This window comes from Atta cephalotes (assembly GCF_000143395.1).
Source record: "Atta cephalotes unplaced genomic scaffold scaffold00008, whole genome shotgun sequence".
Taxonomy (NCBI): Eukaryota; Metazoa; Arthropoda; class Insecta; order Hymenoptera; family Formicidae; genus Atta; species Atta cephalotes.
The window spans coordinates 3,976,427-3,992,495 of record NW_012130072.1 but is presented as its reverse complement, the minus strand read 5'-3'; the positions used below and the strand labels follow the sequence as shown (position 1 = coordinate 3,992,495).

General features: G+C 31.2%; 1 protein-coding gene across 1 annotated transcript in view; it reads right to left on the bottom strand.

Moving 5' to 3' along the window:
• LOC105627247 (zinc finger CCCH domain-containing protein 11A-like) overlaps positions 1–11,596 on the bottom strand; it is a 16,297-nt gene extending 4,701 nt beyond the window's left edge. The window contains exons 1-5 of the mRNA XM_012208536.1: positions 11,580–11,596; positions 11,357–11,456; positions 10,634–10,753; positions 8,482–8,656; positions 6,425–6,544 (exon numbers count right to left, since the gene is read on the bottom strand). Of these exons, the coding sequence (XP_012063926.1) occupies positions 6,425–6,544; positions 8,482–8,656; positions 10,634–10,753; positions 11,357–11,456; positions 11,580–11,596 (532 nt within the window). The remainder of the gene's footprint in view (positions 1–6,424; positions 6,545–8,481; positions 8,657–10,633; positions 10,754–11,356; positions 11,457–11,579) is intronic.
• Positions 11,597–16,069: the final 4,473 nt, after the last annotated feature.

The window sequence follows — 16,069 nt, the reverse complement described above, 5'->3', positions numbered from 1 at the left end:
CGTGTGTTGTTGTGTGTGTGTGTGTGTGTGTGTGTGTGTGTGTATGTGTGTGTGTGTGTGTGTGTTGTCTTTCACTCGGACGCACAGACGTGCCTTCTTGAGCGTGTGAACGTACGCGGGACGAATGAAGCGGGGAGTCCGCAAGCCGCGCGGTAACGCAGAAGAAATAACATCTCGTGCTCATATAATAATAAGACGCGTGTCCGGTCCAAATTACATTCGGTCATCGGCGTAAATCGCCGATTTAATTGCAATCACATCGCACGTCGCGACGTCTCGTACGTCCGCCGAGAATACAACGAGACAGGAACGTCTCACATCCGAGCAGGACAACAAAGCATCGTACTGTACTCTGGAACTGTACGATCGCACGTAGTAAATTTACAGTGCCGCGAGACTCCGCGACGATCGGCGCGGAGCACGCTAATGATCGCTCTCTAAATTCTTTAGGGTGAAATCTCACTCCAGAAGTGTGAAAATTTTGCCACTCTTGAAAAAGACATGAAATCGCTCGAAAAAAAAAGAGTTAAAATTCTGCCACTCTTGAAAAAGATCTTTCATTCTTTTCGAGTGAGAGATTTTACTTCGAAGAATTTAGAGAACAGGATCGCCGATGTCTCGATCCCGCTGATTAGCTTGCCGATACGGTTATTTAATAGCTGCGGATAGACGTTAAATGTAATCGACAGATCCGCCGCGCGCGGATCAGTCAGCGAATTTCGTCCCTCAAAAAACGCTATTTCGCGAAGTTCCTCGCCGAAGAGCAGCGGAAGGGACCGCCGCTGTGATCGTTCATATTAATTATTTTTATTTTTATTTTTTTCGCACTATCGTCTCCTCACACTTTTCGCACACACGCTGTCTATCGGACACATTCTCTCCATCTCTCGTTCAATCCTTTTTGTCGTCGTATCTGTATTTCTTTTCATATGCATTCATATTGCTCGTCGCTCTTTTTTTTTCCATCTTTCATACTCGCGGCGCAGCCATGTATTATGTGTGCCTTATCTATTCTCTCTTACGCACGCACGCACAATTCGTAAATCCTCGCGATTAAACTCGCACGCGTAAGGCTAATATTACATTTATCTGTTTTTTTTTATCGTACGACAAATGTAATATCAGCCTAACTCGTAGACCTTTGTGATCGAGTTCGATCGTCCGCTCTTTCTTGGAAAACTTGCGCGTCCTTCTCATCGATTATAAAGAAGCGTAAACGTACAAATCTATCTGGGATAATCGCCCAGTATTTCATATGCTCTATCCGCGTAAGAATAAAAAACGCGAATACTGTGAGAACTCTAATACTTATTTTGCAAACACAAAAATACGAATTGGCGACTCCATTTACGGTTGAAGGCACAAAATCCTTGTCGCCCAAAACACGCGCGATTTTGCGCGGAGAAACTGATAAGCCGATCGCACAAGTATTCCACAAAGAAAGTCAGGCCCGATCCAATATCGACAATGATCTCGACCATAAATATTTTATCCCTGTGTAGCAGTTAAATATATAATATATATAATATATATGTGTAAAACATTATATGCTGCATAAGAAAAATTATTAGTTTCCTATCTGCATATCGCATATTTCGCGCAAAGATATACGCGGTACGTGTGATGTGTATACGTTCAATTTAAGGTCTCTCTCTTCTTCCTCTCGATCTCACTCGCTTTCTTTCTCTCTTTCTCTCTTTCCCTCCTTCTCATTTTCTCCTTTTTTGTTTCTTGCATCCTCTGTCACATATTCACTCAAACCGATTATTTCCTATTACATGCTCGCATTACACAACTCAATTATCTCAAAAATTTCCCCATAAAATCTCATAATTTTTTCCCCTCTCTTCTGCCACGTGTTTTATAACGATAAGACGCTGACCTCTTATATCATTTAGTCTGTCGTGTCATCATACGCACCGTTGACTTGAAAAGAAAAAAAAATATTCGCTATCGGAAATCCGGGAAAACCGGCCCCGCTAAATAATTTACGTTATTTCTCCTCAACGTCTTCTCGCGTCCTTCCCTCCTCCTTTCGTTTGGCCGTGACGCGATTTATTACTATTGTAAAAGATCGGCACATCGTACCTTATCCCGCACTATACTTTCCTCGATTATAAAATTTTTCATCGGTGCAAGATCAATAATACGATAAGTAACATGATGAATAAGAGCATTTTTCTTTTTTAATCTTCTGCTGGCCTAACAGACCCGCAATATCAAATGCGCGATATATCAGAACAATTGAGGCGCTGAGAACACATAAAAGAAATGCATTCTTAGTAAAAATAAAAGCTAAAGTTTTATATTGAGACTCTTCGTTATATAATATCATCGGCGTAGCACTAGAAACTTTTTTTTTCAAGCTGTCCCAATTTTTGTTCTCAGCGTCCCAATTAAGAGTTAATATCCTATTACCATACGGAATCTCGTAAAACGTGAATCAGTATATGTATATTCCTGAATTATGTATTCTTATTTGAAAACGATCTCGCGTTTAATTATCACGTAGAAAGCAAGCTTTTAAGCCGAATTGTTGAATGTTTTTTTTTTTCCTATAGAGCGTCAAAAGATCACGCTCGACTTACAGTATTAAACCTATCTTTATTATTTTCTTCAATTCTCTTTTAATTTTCCCAGAGTGAATGCACAAGGGGAATTATCGTGGATTACGAAAATTTGCATAATTATTGCCCAGCGCGGGCATAGAGACTTTGTGTGAAGCGCGATATCACGTTATCCCATTTTCACCGTCCCAAAATTCTCTAATTCACGTGATAAGCCAAAACATATGAAGGCATTATTACTCGTACACGCGTAAAACACAAGGCTAAGGACGCAGTTGGAATCTGTTTAAACCTCAAACACGGATTCGCGCGCGAATATAACTAGTTCATTAAATCTTTCTCTCTTTTTCTTCCCCCTACACATCTTTTTGCTAATCAATCATTCATTCATTTTCTCTCAATCTCTCTCTCCCTTTCTCTCTTACTCTTTCTCACTCTCATTTTCTTTCTTGCGCTGTCTTCATTTTTTTTCTTCTACAATCTCATACATAATAATGCGACAACAAAGAAAGCATATATGCGTTGGTTCAGATATAAATATTTCAATTATCTTTTACTATTCGCCATTGCACTTATCTCAGTCCAAGACGTGATCGATGAACAATGCATAAGTTTTTCTTTCTTTTCTTCCTTTTCTGATGAAACGGATATATCGGTTAGTACGATTTAGTACTACATACAGTATTCTACATTCGTTTCATCGGCCACGTCAAGGATATGGATGCAAATCCCGCATCTGGGAGTGATATTTAAAATAAACTTACTAAATGCTGACAAAACGCTTTCTCGTCAAAGACACAAACTTAAAATGAGCAGGGTTCACTCGTCGTGTTATTAATACTCGATTAACATTTAAATTCCAACTTTTCGCAACTAAGAGCAATATCTATGTGAATGCAAAAAGTTTGTGTGTGCGTGTGCGGTAAAGTGGAGACCCATAGCTATCTTCTTTTTTGTTTAATGTGGCTCTTGTTTTTGCGATCTTATAGTATAGAACATCGTACTGACGGAGACACTTGAACCTCGTATTACTTAACTTAGACCATTCTGCTAATTCGAGTCCGATCGCACCGCAGCCGAAGAAAGATAGCCATAGGTGATTAGAGGGCTAATTTAGGCAAAGATTAGATATAGCAGCCCCTGCAAAAATTGATATTCACTAAATTTTTCGTGGTAACACGAGTGCAAGGTATATCGATAAAATCGACTAATATGTGCTTCAAGAATCATATTACGTGAGATTATCGATAAATGCCAATTCTGAAAAGTCAATACGATTCACAAATAATACATGTTATCCCTCTTTCCCGTGACAACACACGAATATCAAATGGATATAAATAAATGTGTGTATGGTAAATCGCACGGTAAATTACCGTCACAATAAGAGCAACCAATGTAACAAAATCATGGTGTCCAGCGAAATCTGACTAGTTAATTCAAGGATAATTCTAGAACATTCCAGATAAAAATCCTGGTTTTTCCAGAATTTATCCATTAATTCATTTTCATTATTTAATTAATTTTCGTCGCTATACGTAATATTATATGCTTTGTATTCAAATTAAGATCTACTGTTCCAGAACCGCCAAATATTTTATATGTAAATAATATCAAACAACAAGAAAATAATTTAGAAAATAATTTAGGTTTTAATAAATGTTCGTTTGATATTAAATCAAATAAAAACAAATTTAGCTATAAGAGATTGCAACTCGTTGACACCGATGAATCTATCTTTAATATCGTAATTCCATGTAAGTTAAGAAATTTATTTTTAATTTATTATTACGAAATACAAAAACAAATATAATTAATTTACAATTATCAGGAAATTTATGAAATCCGAATTTTTACATAAATTATCACACAAGAGAAGATTAACAAAGGGATAAGTTTAGACATCTTATTAATGCGTATGTGTAAGCACATTGTGCCAGTTATATTTTTAAATTGTGATTACGATTCAATCATTAACTAAATATAGTCAATTATTGTATATTAATGAGAACTTTAATTGAAAGTTGAAACGTTTGTTTATTGTATTCTTTTGTAATAAATGATTTGCTCACACGTCAACCTTGTAGCAACTCTTAGGCTAAATTTGTTTCTATTTAATTTAATATTAAACAAACATTCTGTTAATACAAACAATTTTTTTTACTATTCTATTTTAAACATTAAATCCAAATTTTTTATTGTTAACTTATTGCACCTTTAAGGACGGACTTATACTTAAACACGACTTTTCTTTTTATTATTTCTTTCTTTTTTCACGATTTGATTTTTTATAGAATAAAAAAATGATAAATTCCAGGCCAGCCTGAAATTTTAGGAATTTTCCAGGAAACATTAAATTTCAGTATAATTCCAGGACCCAAGGATATTCAAGAACCGCTGGACACCATGTAAAATTCAAAATAAAATTATGTTGGTCTTACACTTTATGATATTGATATATGCGTGAATATTTTTTGCATTAGTTGCTCATTAGATCTATGGTATTACAAAACAAAAGTTAAAGAATGCAGGTCAATTAAGTATCGGGAATGCACTAGTACAATAAATTAAATATTATGCTAAGATCGACACAAAGACACTTTTGTTACATACTTTCGCTTCATGCAGAACGATACTTTCGTAGTAACGTCTCTTTTTTAGTGCGTCAAAATCTTAGCTATATGTGTGACAATGATAGACTCAACGAAACGATCTAATAAGTAAGAAATTTGAAGTGCATGCATTTTTTAGGCAATTTAGGAAGAAAGATCGTTGGGTTCATTTTTTTTTTTACTTAATTTTACTTACAATTAAAAAATCGTGGTTAAAATTGTCCTAATATTCGGAAAATTTTTTTTATATCTTAAATAGGAGAAAGCAATAGTTTTTTCACTTTGTTGAACTATTATCTGCTACTTTTTCTTTTTATATAAAAACAAAATAGTTTCTTTGGATTGGTATTGATTGAACTATCCTATATAGTGCAAATAAAAGTCATGACTTTAATAATAATTTATTTTAATAAACAAATGATTTTTGTATAAAAATAAACAGAAATTCGCAAGTGATTTAAATGATGAAATCAACTATTTCTTTCTACTGTTCAAAGTGTGAAAAAAAAATTTCCCATTTTATTTATATACTTCCCAAAGATTTCCCAAAGAACATTTTAACTACAATTTTTTAATTTAGTAAGTATTATTTTTAATTCAGTAAGTATTGTATATAAATTAAGTAAGAAAAAAGATGAATCCAATCCAACGATCCCTGCGTTCTTTTCAAAAAAAATTTAAAATGCATGAACTTCTTTAAAGATTTTAATTGTTTATGAATTCTTCGAAAGTATTTTTCTGTTACTAATTAATGGACGAGAAAAATTATACATACGTCGTTGCAAAACTATAACAGTTCTCGTCGATTTTAAAATCTCCTGTACGACGTTATACCAAGGAACGGAAAGGGAAATCGGGAGGTCTGAGGCTGCGAAGTTTGCTGCGTATGAATCGATGTATACGGCGATTGCTGGAGAAGAGGGGAGCTCTGTTGATTTTGCAATGACGACAGAGACTGTCCGGAGGAGTGAGAGTGTAAATTTTGTTGATGATGTGGATATGATAGCGTATGATGACAGGGAGAGGATTGCGAGTTCGCCGGCGGGACATTTAGATTATTTGCGACGCTGATGTTACCGGGGATGTTGAGACTGTTAGGATTGTTTGGAATTGTCAGGCTCTTCGGGATATTGAGCGCGTTCGGGAGATTCATATTTGTTTGCAAGCTAGGCGGTAGAGAGAGAGTAGCTGACGTAAGATAATGTACGTTGAAAGATGGACGGGGGGGCTAGTAAAGCCTCATACCTTCTTCGAATTTGACGATGAGAGGATCGACGGCGGGACTGCCAATAAAACTACCAGCCTCGCTGTTTCCTCTTCCTTGGTCCGATTCAGTAGTACTGCTGCCGTCATACTTTGGATCATCTTTATGAAATAAAAAAGGGTAAACACATACTTTCCATATGTACGATATTACTATACGTGATATTCATTTATTATCGTTTATATTATTTTATTTACTTATTATCATTTATATTATTTTATTATTTTATTTTACTCTATATTTTTCATTAATTCTAAATAGCATCTTTAATTCTAATTACACGGTGGACAAATTTTGCGGATAAAGCACTATAAAAAAAGTTAGTAGGTGAGAGAAAATGAAATGTTGAAGGGTTTTGCTAAGATTAGTTCAATTTTTTTATCTTCAAAGTTGAGCGCAAATTGAATGAAAAATTGATTTATTTTGTCTACATTATAGAATTTTTTAAGAAAACTATTAGCTTGATTACATCGCCGAAGCGCGTATTTAGAAATATAAATAATTTCAAAAATCATTAGTTATTATCAATTTTATCATCTCTGTCACATATTTTATGAAATTGCCTGCAAATGTCATTTAGCAATGTATCTAATTTTTGTTCTTTATAGTAAGCATCCATTAATTGGCATAGGTACTTAATAAAAGCACTCGCCAAGTTTATCCCATTCTGATACATGTTCCTTATCAAAGTAATCAAGATGATGATAAAGAGATTTTTAGGTTTATGTAACATCTATTCTCTCAAATGCTCTCAATATATTAGCTATAAAAGCTCGATAATTTGCTGACCGATTCTAAAAAGTTTTTGACTACTACTGCTTTCATGGCATCACTGTAAAAAATTGGCATTACTTAAAATTCAAAATCTGAAGTTTTCACATTGTCTGAATTTTTACCCATAATTATATCAATTTCTAACTACATTTCTCTGAATTGTTAGTTGCAATGTAATTGTCTGAATATTTCTAATCTCAATGCTTGAATATTGTCTGAACATTTTGATACCAAAATAGATTAGAAATATTCAAGCAACTAGTTAGAAATTCAGACAATTTCTGAATATAACTCAGGCACTGATCAGAAATATTCAGACAACTACAGCTAACTAACTAATTTCAAGGAATATGGCTAGAAATTGATACAACTATGGCTAAAAATTCAGACAATATTCTGTCTGAAAATTCAGATATTGTGCTTATAAGGAAACTTCAGCTTTTGTTTGAATTTTAAGCAATTTTTTTACAGTGATCCCAAGATAGTATTCAAGAGAATAGATATTTATATAAACTTGAAAATACACTTTCTACTACCATCTTTCTACTACCATCTTATTTTGAAAAATAACATCAGAATCGTCCAAACATGCCGAGTGCTTTCATCAAATAGTCGTGTTAATGGCAACTCATTAAAGGAAAAAAAATTGGATTGCTAAACGATATTTGTTGGTGGTCTCATAAAAAAACTGTAACTAATTGTAGATGATGAAGCCAAAGATATAGTAACAACATATAGTAACAGATAATTTTAAAAACTCTTTATAATTATTATATTTCAAATGCGAGCTTCGAAGATATAGTCAAACTAATAGTTTTCTTAAAAAATTCGATAATGTGAAAAAATAAGTCATATATTTTTCATTCATTTATATTCAATGAATGATTCATAAATCGAAAAATCAAACTAATTTTGATAATATTTTGATATTCCTTCTCTCCTCACCTAATACTAACAGAATTTTCTTATAATGCTTTATCCGCAACAATTCTTTTCAGAATTGTTCCATAGTGTTATTAGTATTAAGTAAAATTATAAATTAAGTTAAATAAAATCATAATGTTTTATATCATACAATTACATTCGATATTCTTTTGAATTTTAAAATAAAATACAAATAATTACAATTACAAAACGAATTTCATAAATTTTTATATTAAACGAAATTTTGAAAATCAAGATTAAAATTGAATAAATAAATTTTAATACTAATTGTTACCAATCTAATTAATCGAGTTTTTAGCATAATAAAAGAAATATTTACCTTGACGATTCAGCCACTCTTGATTCGGAGATTTTGTTGCTATTTCCGTAGTCTTCACAGGATTGATGGGGTCACCAGAAATAGTACGAGGACTCGTATGCATAAATGGACAATGTGGTTTCCTACATCCTCCAGGTTGTGTTTCCCAATAACAAGGAATTGATTTACGATTTTTCTACAATAAAAAGAATTCAAGTTTAATTCTTCTTCTAAATATAAAATTATTTTGTAATCTTAACTAAATGCGATCCATAATGCTGCAAATGCTCCATTCACCAATCAGATAAAAGAATTTTACGAATTGATCAATCAAAGAATGCTTCAAAGTATTTATAATGTGAAGTGGATCGAGCCCTAAATAGCATTATGGCACATATTATTTTGTTTTAATTTTTACATAATCAGGAACTGTTTGTCTATTCATTTATCTACTCATAATATCTATTTATTTATTGAAACAAAATAATTTAAAAGCATGAAAAGGCAACTATATGTGTTTATAAAACTCCACAAGTTTATAATATAAAGTATACTCTTAATAATTATACAAGTATTTAAAAAAATAAGAATTATATATATATATATATATAAATAATTTCTTCTTAGTCTACAGAAAAAAAAAGATAAATGACAAAAAAGAAATTTATTTATTTCTTTTCACAATGATATAATCAAAGTGTTATATACACAATAGTAAAATACTATTTTTGATGTATAATTTTAAAACATATAATCTAAATGAGAACATATAGGTCGACATGCAAATCGATAAGTACAGATGGTTTTGCAATATAGTAAAGTTGTTACATTATATAAATTAGTTGTAAGAACATATACATTTTGTAAGAATTATCATAAACCAGCTAAGAATTGTTTGTTCGGAAAATGTACGATAAGTACAAACTGATAAGCGCAATGTTCTTGCAATATAATAACTTTGTCACACGAACACCCACTTTTGCTGATTTATATCTATCCGTTAAATTTATCCCCAGGGGTCAAGAAATTTTTTTCTATGAATATTTCTATAAATATTTCTATAAATATATCCTGATAGTAAATATTTTAGGTTTTAGAAGCTACAAAGAACAATATTAAAGATATTAATTGCATTCAGAAAGCCATTCAATGAGCACTTAATTCAATGATCCCTTTTACGACTGGTTTGTACTTTTAGAACACGTACTCTAATGAAGAACTAAAGGCGAAAACCAATCATATTAAATAATCGTTGAGTGTTCTCTGAGTGGCTATATTTTCTGAACGCAATTATTATATAAATATTCATATAAAAAAAAATAATGTTAAATAAATTCAAAATATAATAATTACGCAGACTATAAAGACAAGTAATATAATAGATTATATTTGGCTGGGAACTAATTTGCTGATATCTGAACTAATAATTCTAAACAATAATTCTTAGGCCCAATTTCACAACTCATGGTTAACTCTTAACTGAGGTTCAACTTGTTCATTATCTTTTTTCAATTCTAGAATTGGAAAGAAAGAGATGAGAAACAATCTTGGTTAAGACTTAACTATGAGTTATGAAACTGAACCTTGGTGAGAGTTCCGAGTATGAGCTGTTGACTAATAATTAATAGGATCCTGATCTACCAATTTTATCTTGATTTAAAAGAAGTTATATTACCAATATTTTAGTCCAATTTGAGCAATTTTCTATATATAGTGTAAGTTAGGCGTACACATGTGATATTATATATCTCTTGTGATATTATATATCTCACACAAACTTCATATAATTACTAAATATTCTTAGTTAGTTTAGATATTATTTAGTTAAGTTAAATATTATTTTAAGAAAATTGAAGATTAAGTAAGTCGAAACATATTTGTATTTTGTTATGATTTGACAATAAATCATTTTCACTTATGATCCATTAATGTCTGTCTTTTCAATAGGTCTATTATTTTTATTTAAAAGAAGTTGATTAGAAAATTAAATATGGTTCGTATGAGGTAATAATATTAGTCCATTTTTAAAATTCATATTTCAATAATCAATTTATATCATCGTATCAAAAATTGTCAGCAAACTATGCAGCTTTTCTTGACAAAATAATATATGTTTTACATACAAATGATTGACAGATTGTTGCCAAAATCTTAATGCAATAAAGATATTTACCTTTAATTCCATATGTCTGAAATTACAGTGTTCATTAAGGCAATTTCCCTGCTGCCAGTATGTACACATAGTTTCACAACCCAGAGCTGATGGTTCATGTCTATATGGGCAAAAGTCACCCTGTGAAAACAAAAATAACAAAATATAAATAATTCAATAACTCATTCAAATGATTTGTAAGAACAACACGCAATTTGCAGTGCCAAATCAATTGTCGATACTGCAGGCGTGATTACATTAAATATTTTAGAAATTTATTCTATGACTTATAAAGATATCATAGAATATTTTTAATTACTCAATCTTATTAAAATAAATATAAAATAAATATATGTAAGTCAAAGCCAAAAAAATCTTAAAACTATAAAATAATAACAATCATGCAATTCGATAGATACTAAATATTCTCTTTCACATTGTAATATGTTCAAAGTATTCAGATGATGAATGAAGTTATAACAAAAAAAATATATCATATATAAATAATTAATTGGACGAAGAAGCCTATTTGTAACTTTGGCAGGAATCCTAATAAATGGATTGACTTGGAACTTTTATGAGAAATTCTTGTCAACATGGCATCAAGATGGCCGACCTAACCTCAGCGAGAGACGCCGAATTTTCGAGCAATATGGAACGACGACGCATATTTTCGGATGTTCTTGAAACAATGTCAGATGGTATCGTTAGATGCTATCAGCACAAAAGAAAAGCCCTGCTTACCTTTTTACAAGTGGAGTAGTAGAAGAAATAGCAATCCAGATTTTTATGGTTGTGCTCCATTTGTAAGAACTTGTAGAACGACGAGTGATCGTGCTCCTTACTGAAAACAGAAATCAGAAATTTTTCTAAACTCCATACTCCCTGTCGATTGAGGGCGAATCGAGCAGGCAGACGATCTTTTTGCGAAATTTCGATTACGAATGAGAGGAGAGGAGCGGTTTACCATTTTGTCCGGAACATGATTGTGCGATACGTGATAACCAGCACGCGCTCGTGAGATAATCAAGACGAAATTCCGACGCGAGACAGTCAGTGCTACGATCAAACTGACGAAGCCCGTTCAAATCGACATCCTAACGCGAGAGCAACAACAAACCCGTCCCCCCTTTCTACCCGCTCCGTTTTTTCTGTACGTTTACCGTGCCATCGTCATGTATACGTACACACTTGGCCGCAATGACCTCCTTGATCACCTCTTCTGTTTTCCCTGTTTTTTCAATCGCCTTTATCGCGTACACGAAATCTGCTCGAATACGCGTTGCTCGATTCTTTCCTTGTCCTCAACAATCCTCGACGATATCGCTATCGGCTATCTTGTCGATATGCAGTGGTACCCCGTCAATCACACGTCTATCCCGTAGCGTTGCTTCGCAGGGACTAACACTGCGACTGCAACGACCACTCATCGCAACGCCAATGACGCTGCACCGCAGAGACACACTGTGGAGGGGGCTGCAGTTTATGCGATGGAGGTATTGCAGCCAATAGTTGCATTCAACAGAAAAAATAGATTGGTTTAGATTTAGATTTAGATTTAGATCTGGAGGAACTACGGGCAAGACCAATCATATTCAAGAATTTCATACACTTGTAAAGTTGTTTTTTCTGCTGAACGCAACCAGCGTCGCCGAACGCCGTTATGGCGGCTTGTTCGAAGATGCAGTTGATACACTTTGGATTTTATTCCGGCACGCGCACTGCGTTTCCGAAAATATTACTTATTTCTCTCCGAATGACAATTTAAATTAAATATAATTGAATGGTCATATATAACATATTCTTAATATATATACACAATGATTAAATATAAATTTCAAAAATAGAATAAATCATATACATGGATTTTCTGAGAGGCTTGCATAGAACGCGTTAGGACGCATCCTTTGTCGCCACATGGTAACAAGCCTATCAAAAGAGACATCTCTCAAAAGAGATGTCTCTTAAAAGAGAAGCCTCTCAAAATACTTAGACTTTTTGTTGCTATGTCTCAAACGAGCATCCCTGTTATACATGGTAAATCAATGAAACTTTTCACACTGCTTCTTTTTATAAACTAATTGATTTATGAGAAATATATATACATATATAGAATTTGAGGAAATTGTACGAACAAAAAAATAGTATATTATGTGTACATGTGTATTTAATATTTATTAATGATTAAATATAAATGGTAAATTATAATATGAGGTTGTAAAGCAAATATAATTTGTTAAAAATTACTTGAAAGAATTACATTTTATTCCAAATTGCATTTAAAAGTAATGCAAAAAAATTAGAGACGATTTCCTATCTAAATTAAAAATTATTTCAATAAAAAAGAATATAATATTTTTTAAATTTATACTCTAGAAATATATGAAAAAGTATTATAAAATAATAAAAATTTCAATTTTTTTGTATAAGTATTTTATGAATTCAAGAATATTTATAAATAAATAAATAAAATATTTGTTACGAACTAATTGATGAATTTTAATAAAACTTTGCACAAATCATTTTTAATACTTACACTGAGAAACAAATGCTATTGATTCAATTAAAATCTATATTACGAGCTAATTACACTATATTACGAGCTCATTAACATAAGTAAATATCAATAAAAATATATATGAATTAATCACTTATATTAGTGACAGCGTAATGGACTTTACTTGAATCAACAGCATTTTTTTCTTAATGTAATAAAGTATTTAACAACAAAATTTAGATTTTTGTTTATATCAAAATAATAATTGCAAATAAAATAATCTATAAAAATATGTTGCTCAATAAAAACAGAATTTTTAATGAACACAACTAAAATATAAATTTTATGCTCTTATAACCTCCCCATATAGCATAGAATTTGCAGTAATATAGCTGCAATAACGCTACAACATTGCTACAATATGCAATATTATTGCAATGTTGCAGCATTGTTGTTGTAACGTGTATGTTGCAGAGGTCCTTAAGAAATATAATAAAATAAATATATACACAACTTTCTGATATTCATTTTATGTATGTAGAGATTTATTTAATGAAACCAACCTCTCCAAATTTGAAAATTGTTCCTCGAGATATAGTGCTCACTGATTTTGAAAATGTCACGTCGTTTAGAGAGAAGGTCGTTCAATTTTCTTTCAAAAAATGAAACAGCATCTGCCTTCAATGGAAAGTCCGCCCCCTGCTCAGCATGGTGGCTTTCCTGGACCTACTTATACTTATTCAGCAAGCTAAAAAAATAGGACATGTTGAAAACACTTTTATTGTCATCCAGCGATATACAGCAAAAAAATAGGTCAAAAGAAATGAAATATTTCTCTCTCTTTTGATCTTTTTTTGTCATGTATCGCCGGATGACTATAAAAGAGTGTCTTCAACTTGTCTTATTCTTTTGGCCTGCCGAAACAGGTGCAAGCAATCCAGGAAAATCACCCCCTGCTGAGCAGGACGGCTTTCCATTGAAAGAGAATATGCGAAATAAGTAGATGCCGAGCTTTCGCAACTATTAGGAATACCTAAGAAGACAACTTTGAACGCGTTTCTCTCTAAATGACGTTTAAAAATTGATGGACACAAAAAGCTCGGTCTTATTTCAAAATTTATTTAAAATATATTTTAAATAAAGAAAAAAAGTTATTTAGTATTTATTATTTTAAATAACTTCTTCTGACTCCTATTTCTTATTTAATATTTTAAATGTTGTATCAGTTTTTTTATCGATTTTAAATAATTTTTTGGAATGATTTTATGATTTTATATGTTTTATATGTTTTATTTTAAATAAATATCAGTTGATAATACAGAATTCAATCGCAAGGATTCAAAAACGGGCAATTTTTGCGGTTTCACTCTTTCTGCTGGGAGTAAACACATAAAACTACTGACTTTTTTAAATTGAATATTTTTTAGGTGCGTCCAAAAATAAAAAAAGTATAAAAAAACCCGTACTTTATTGTATTCGCTAAGTTGTAATTTCAGCACTCTTAGAATTTTTTTTCATTGAAATTCATCCCGTAGAAAAAAATGTTTGTAATGTGCTTTAATAATTTAATAATTTTGTTGCTTTAGATAAAATAAAACAAATCCATCAATTTAAAAAGAATTTCAAATGGCGGAGCATAATTTCATATTGACAATGTAATAAATAATTAATTTTTTTTATAAAAAATTATGTGTAAACACAAATGTATAATAAATAAGCATTGCAAATTTCAGAAAAGTAAACAAAGTACTTAAACTACTTTTTTATACAAAAACATTTTTTAAAGATAGATTTCGCTTGAATAAATTGAAAAAATCGATTTTTTTTGTATTTTTTTAATTTTACATTTCAAGAATATTCAAATATTATGCGATATTCAAAACTGACAAAGTTGCAAAATCTTAAAGCAGTCACATATAGACAGATAGTAAACATTTTTTTTTATCTACTAAATGATCATAAATCATAGTCATAAATCAGGAAAGCGACTCCTTGCTGAGCAGGAGCGATTTTCCATTGAAAGCGGATTTGCGAAGTGTATTGACAGATGCAGTTTCATTTTTGTAACTTAGAAATATTTAAGAAAATCGGACCTTGAACGCATTTTTTTCTAAACGATGCGATTTTCAAAATCGGTGAGCATCATATTTCGAGAAATAATAGAGTTCAAATTTAAAGAGATTGGTTTCGTTAAACAAATTTCTGTCGGGAATGAACTTATAAAACTATTGACCTTTTTAAATTAAACATTTTTTAGGCGCATCCAAAAATAAAAAAGAAATAAAAAAAACTCATACTTTATTGTATTTACTAAACTTTAACTTTAGCAATTTTTTAAATTTTTTTATCGAGATTCATCTTGTAGAAAAATATTTTTTATAACGCTTTTTGGTTTTTTATTTTAAATAAAATAAGATATCATAGACACTAATTTAATAAAATTTTCTGAAAATAAAATAATTAATCTTTTAATAAAAAGAATCATAATCATAAATAATAAACACAAACGTATAATAAACCCTTGCAAATTTTTATAAAATTGACGAAGAACTTAAAAAAAGTATTTAATATTATCCAATTTTCGATCCAATTCAGGTGAAACCCTCCTTAATGCACGTTTATAAAAAATGGATAATTTACAATATATTTTATATTTTACACAAGATAAATTATAAAATATCTCGTAAACTATTGATTTTTCGATATCTCTACCTTAATAATTTTATATACAGAATCACTAAAGAAATCATACTATGAAAAAAGGTTTTATAATCCTATTTTTAAAAATTGCTTTGACTTTCGTATTACTATAAAAAAATTGATTTTTTATAGTCAATTTTATCTTATTTGTGCTTATATTCTATATTTTTCAAGATATTTAATTTGATGTGAAAGTTACAATTGGATACCTGTGTGTGTGTGTGTGTGTGTGTGTGTGTGTGTGTGTGTGTGTGTGTGTG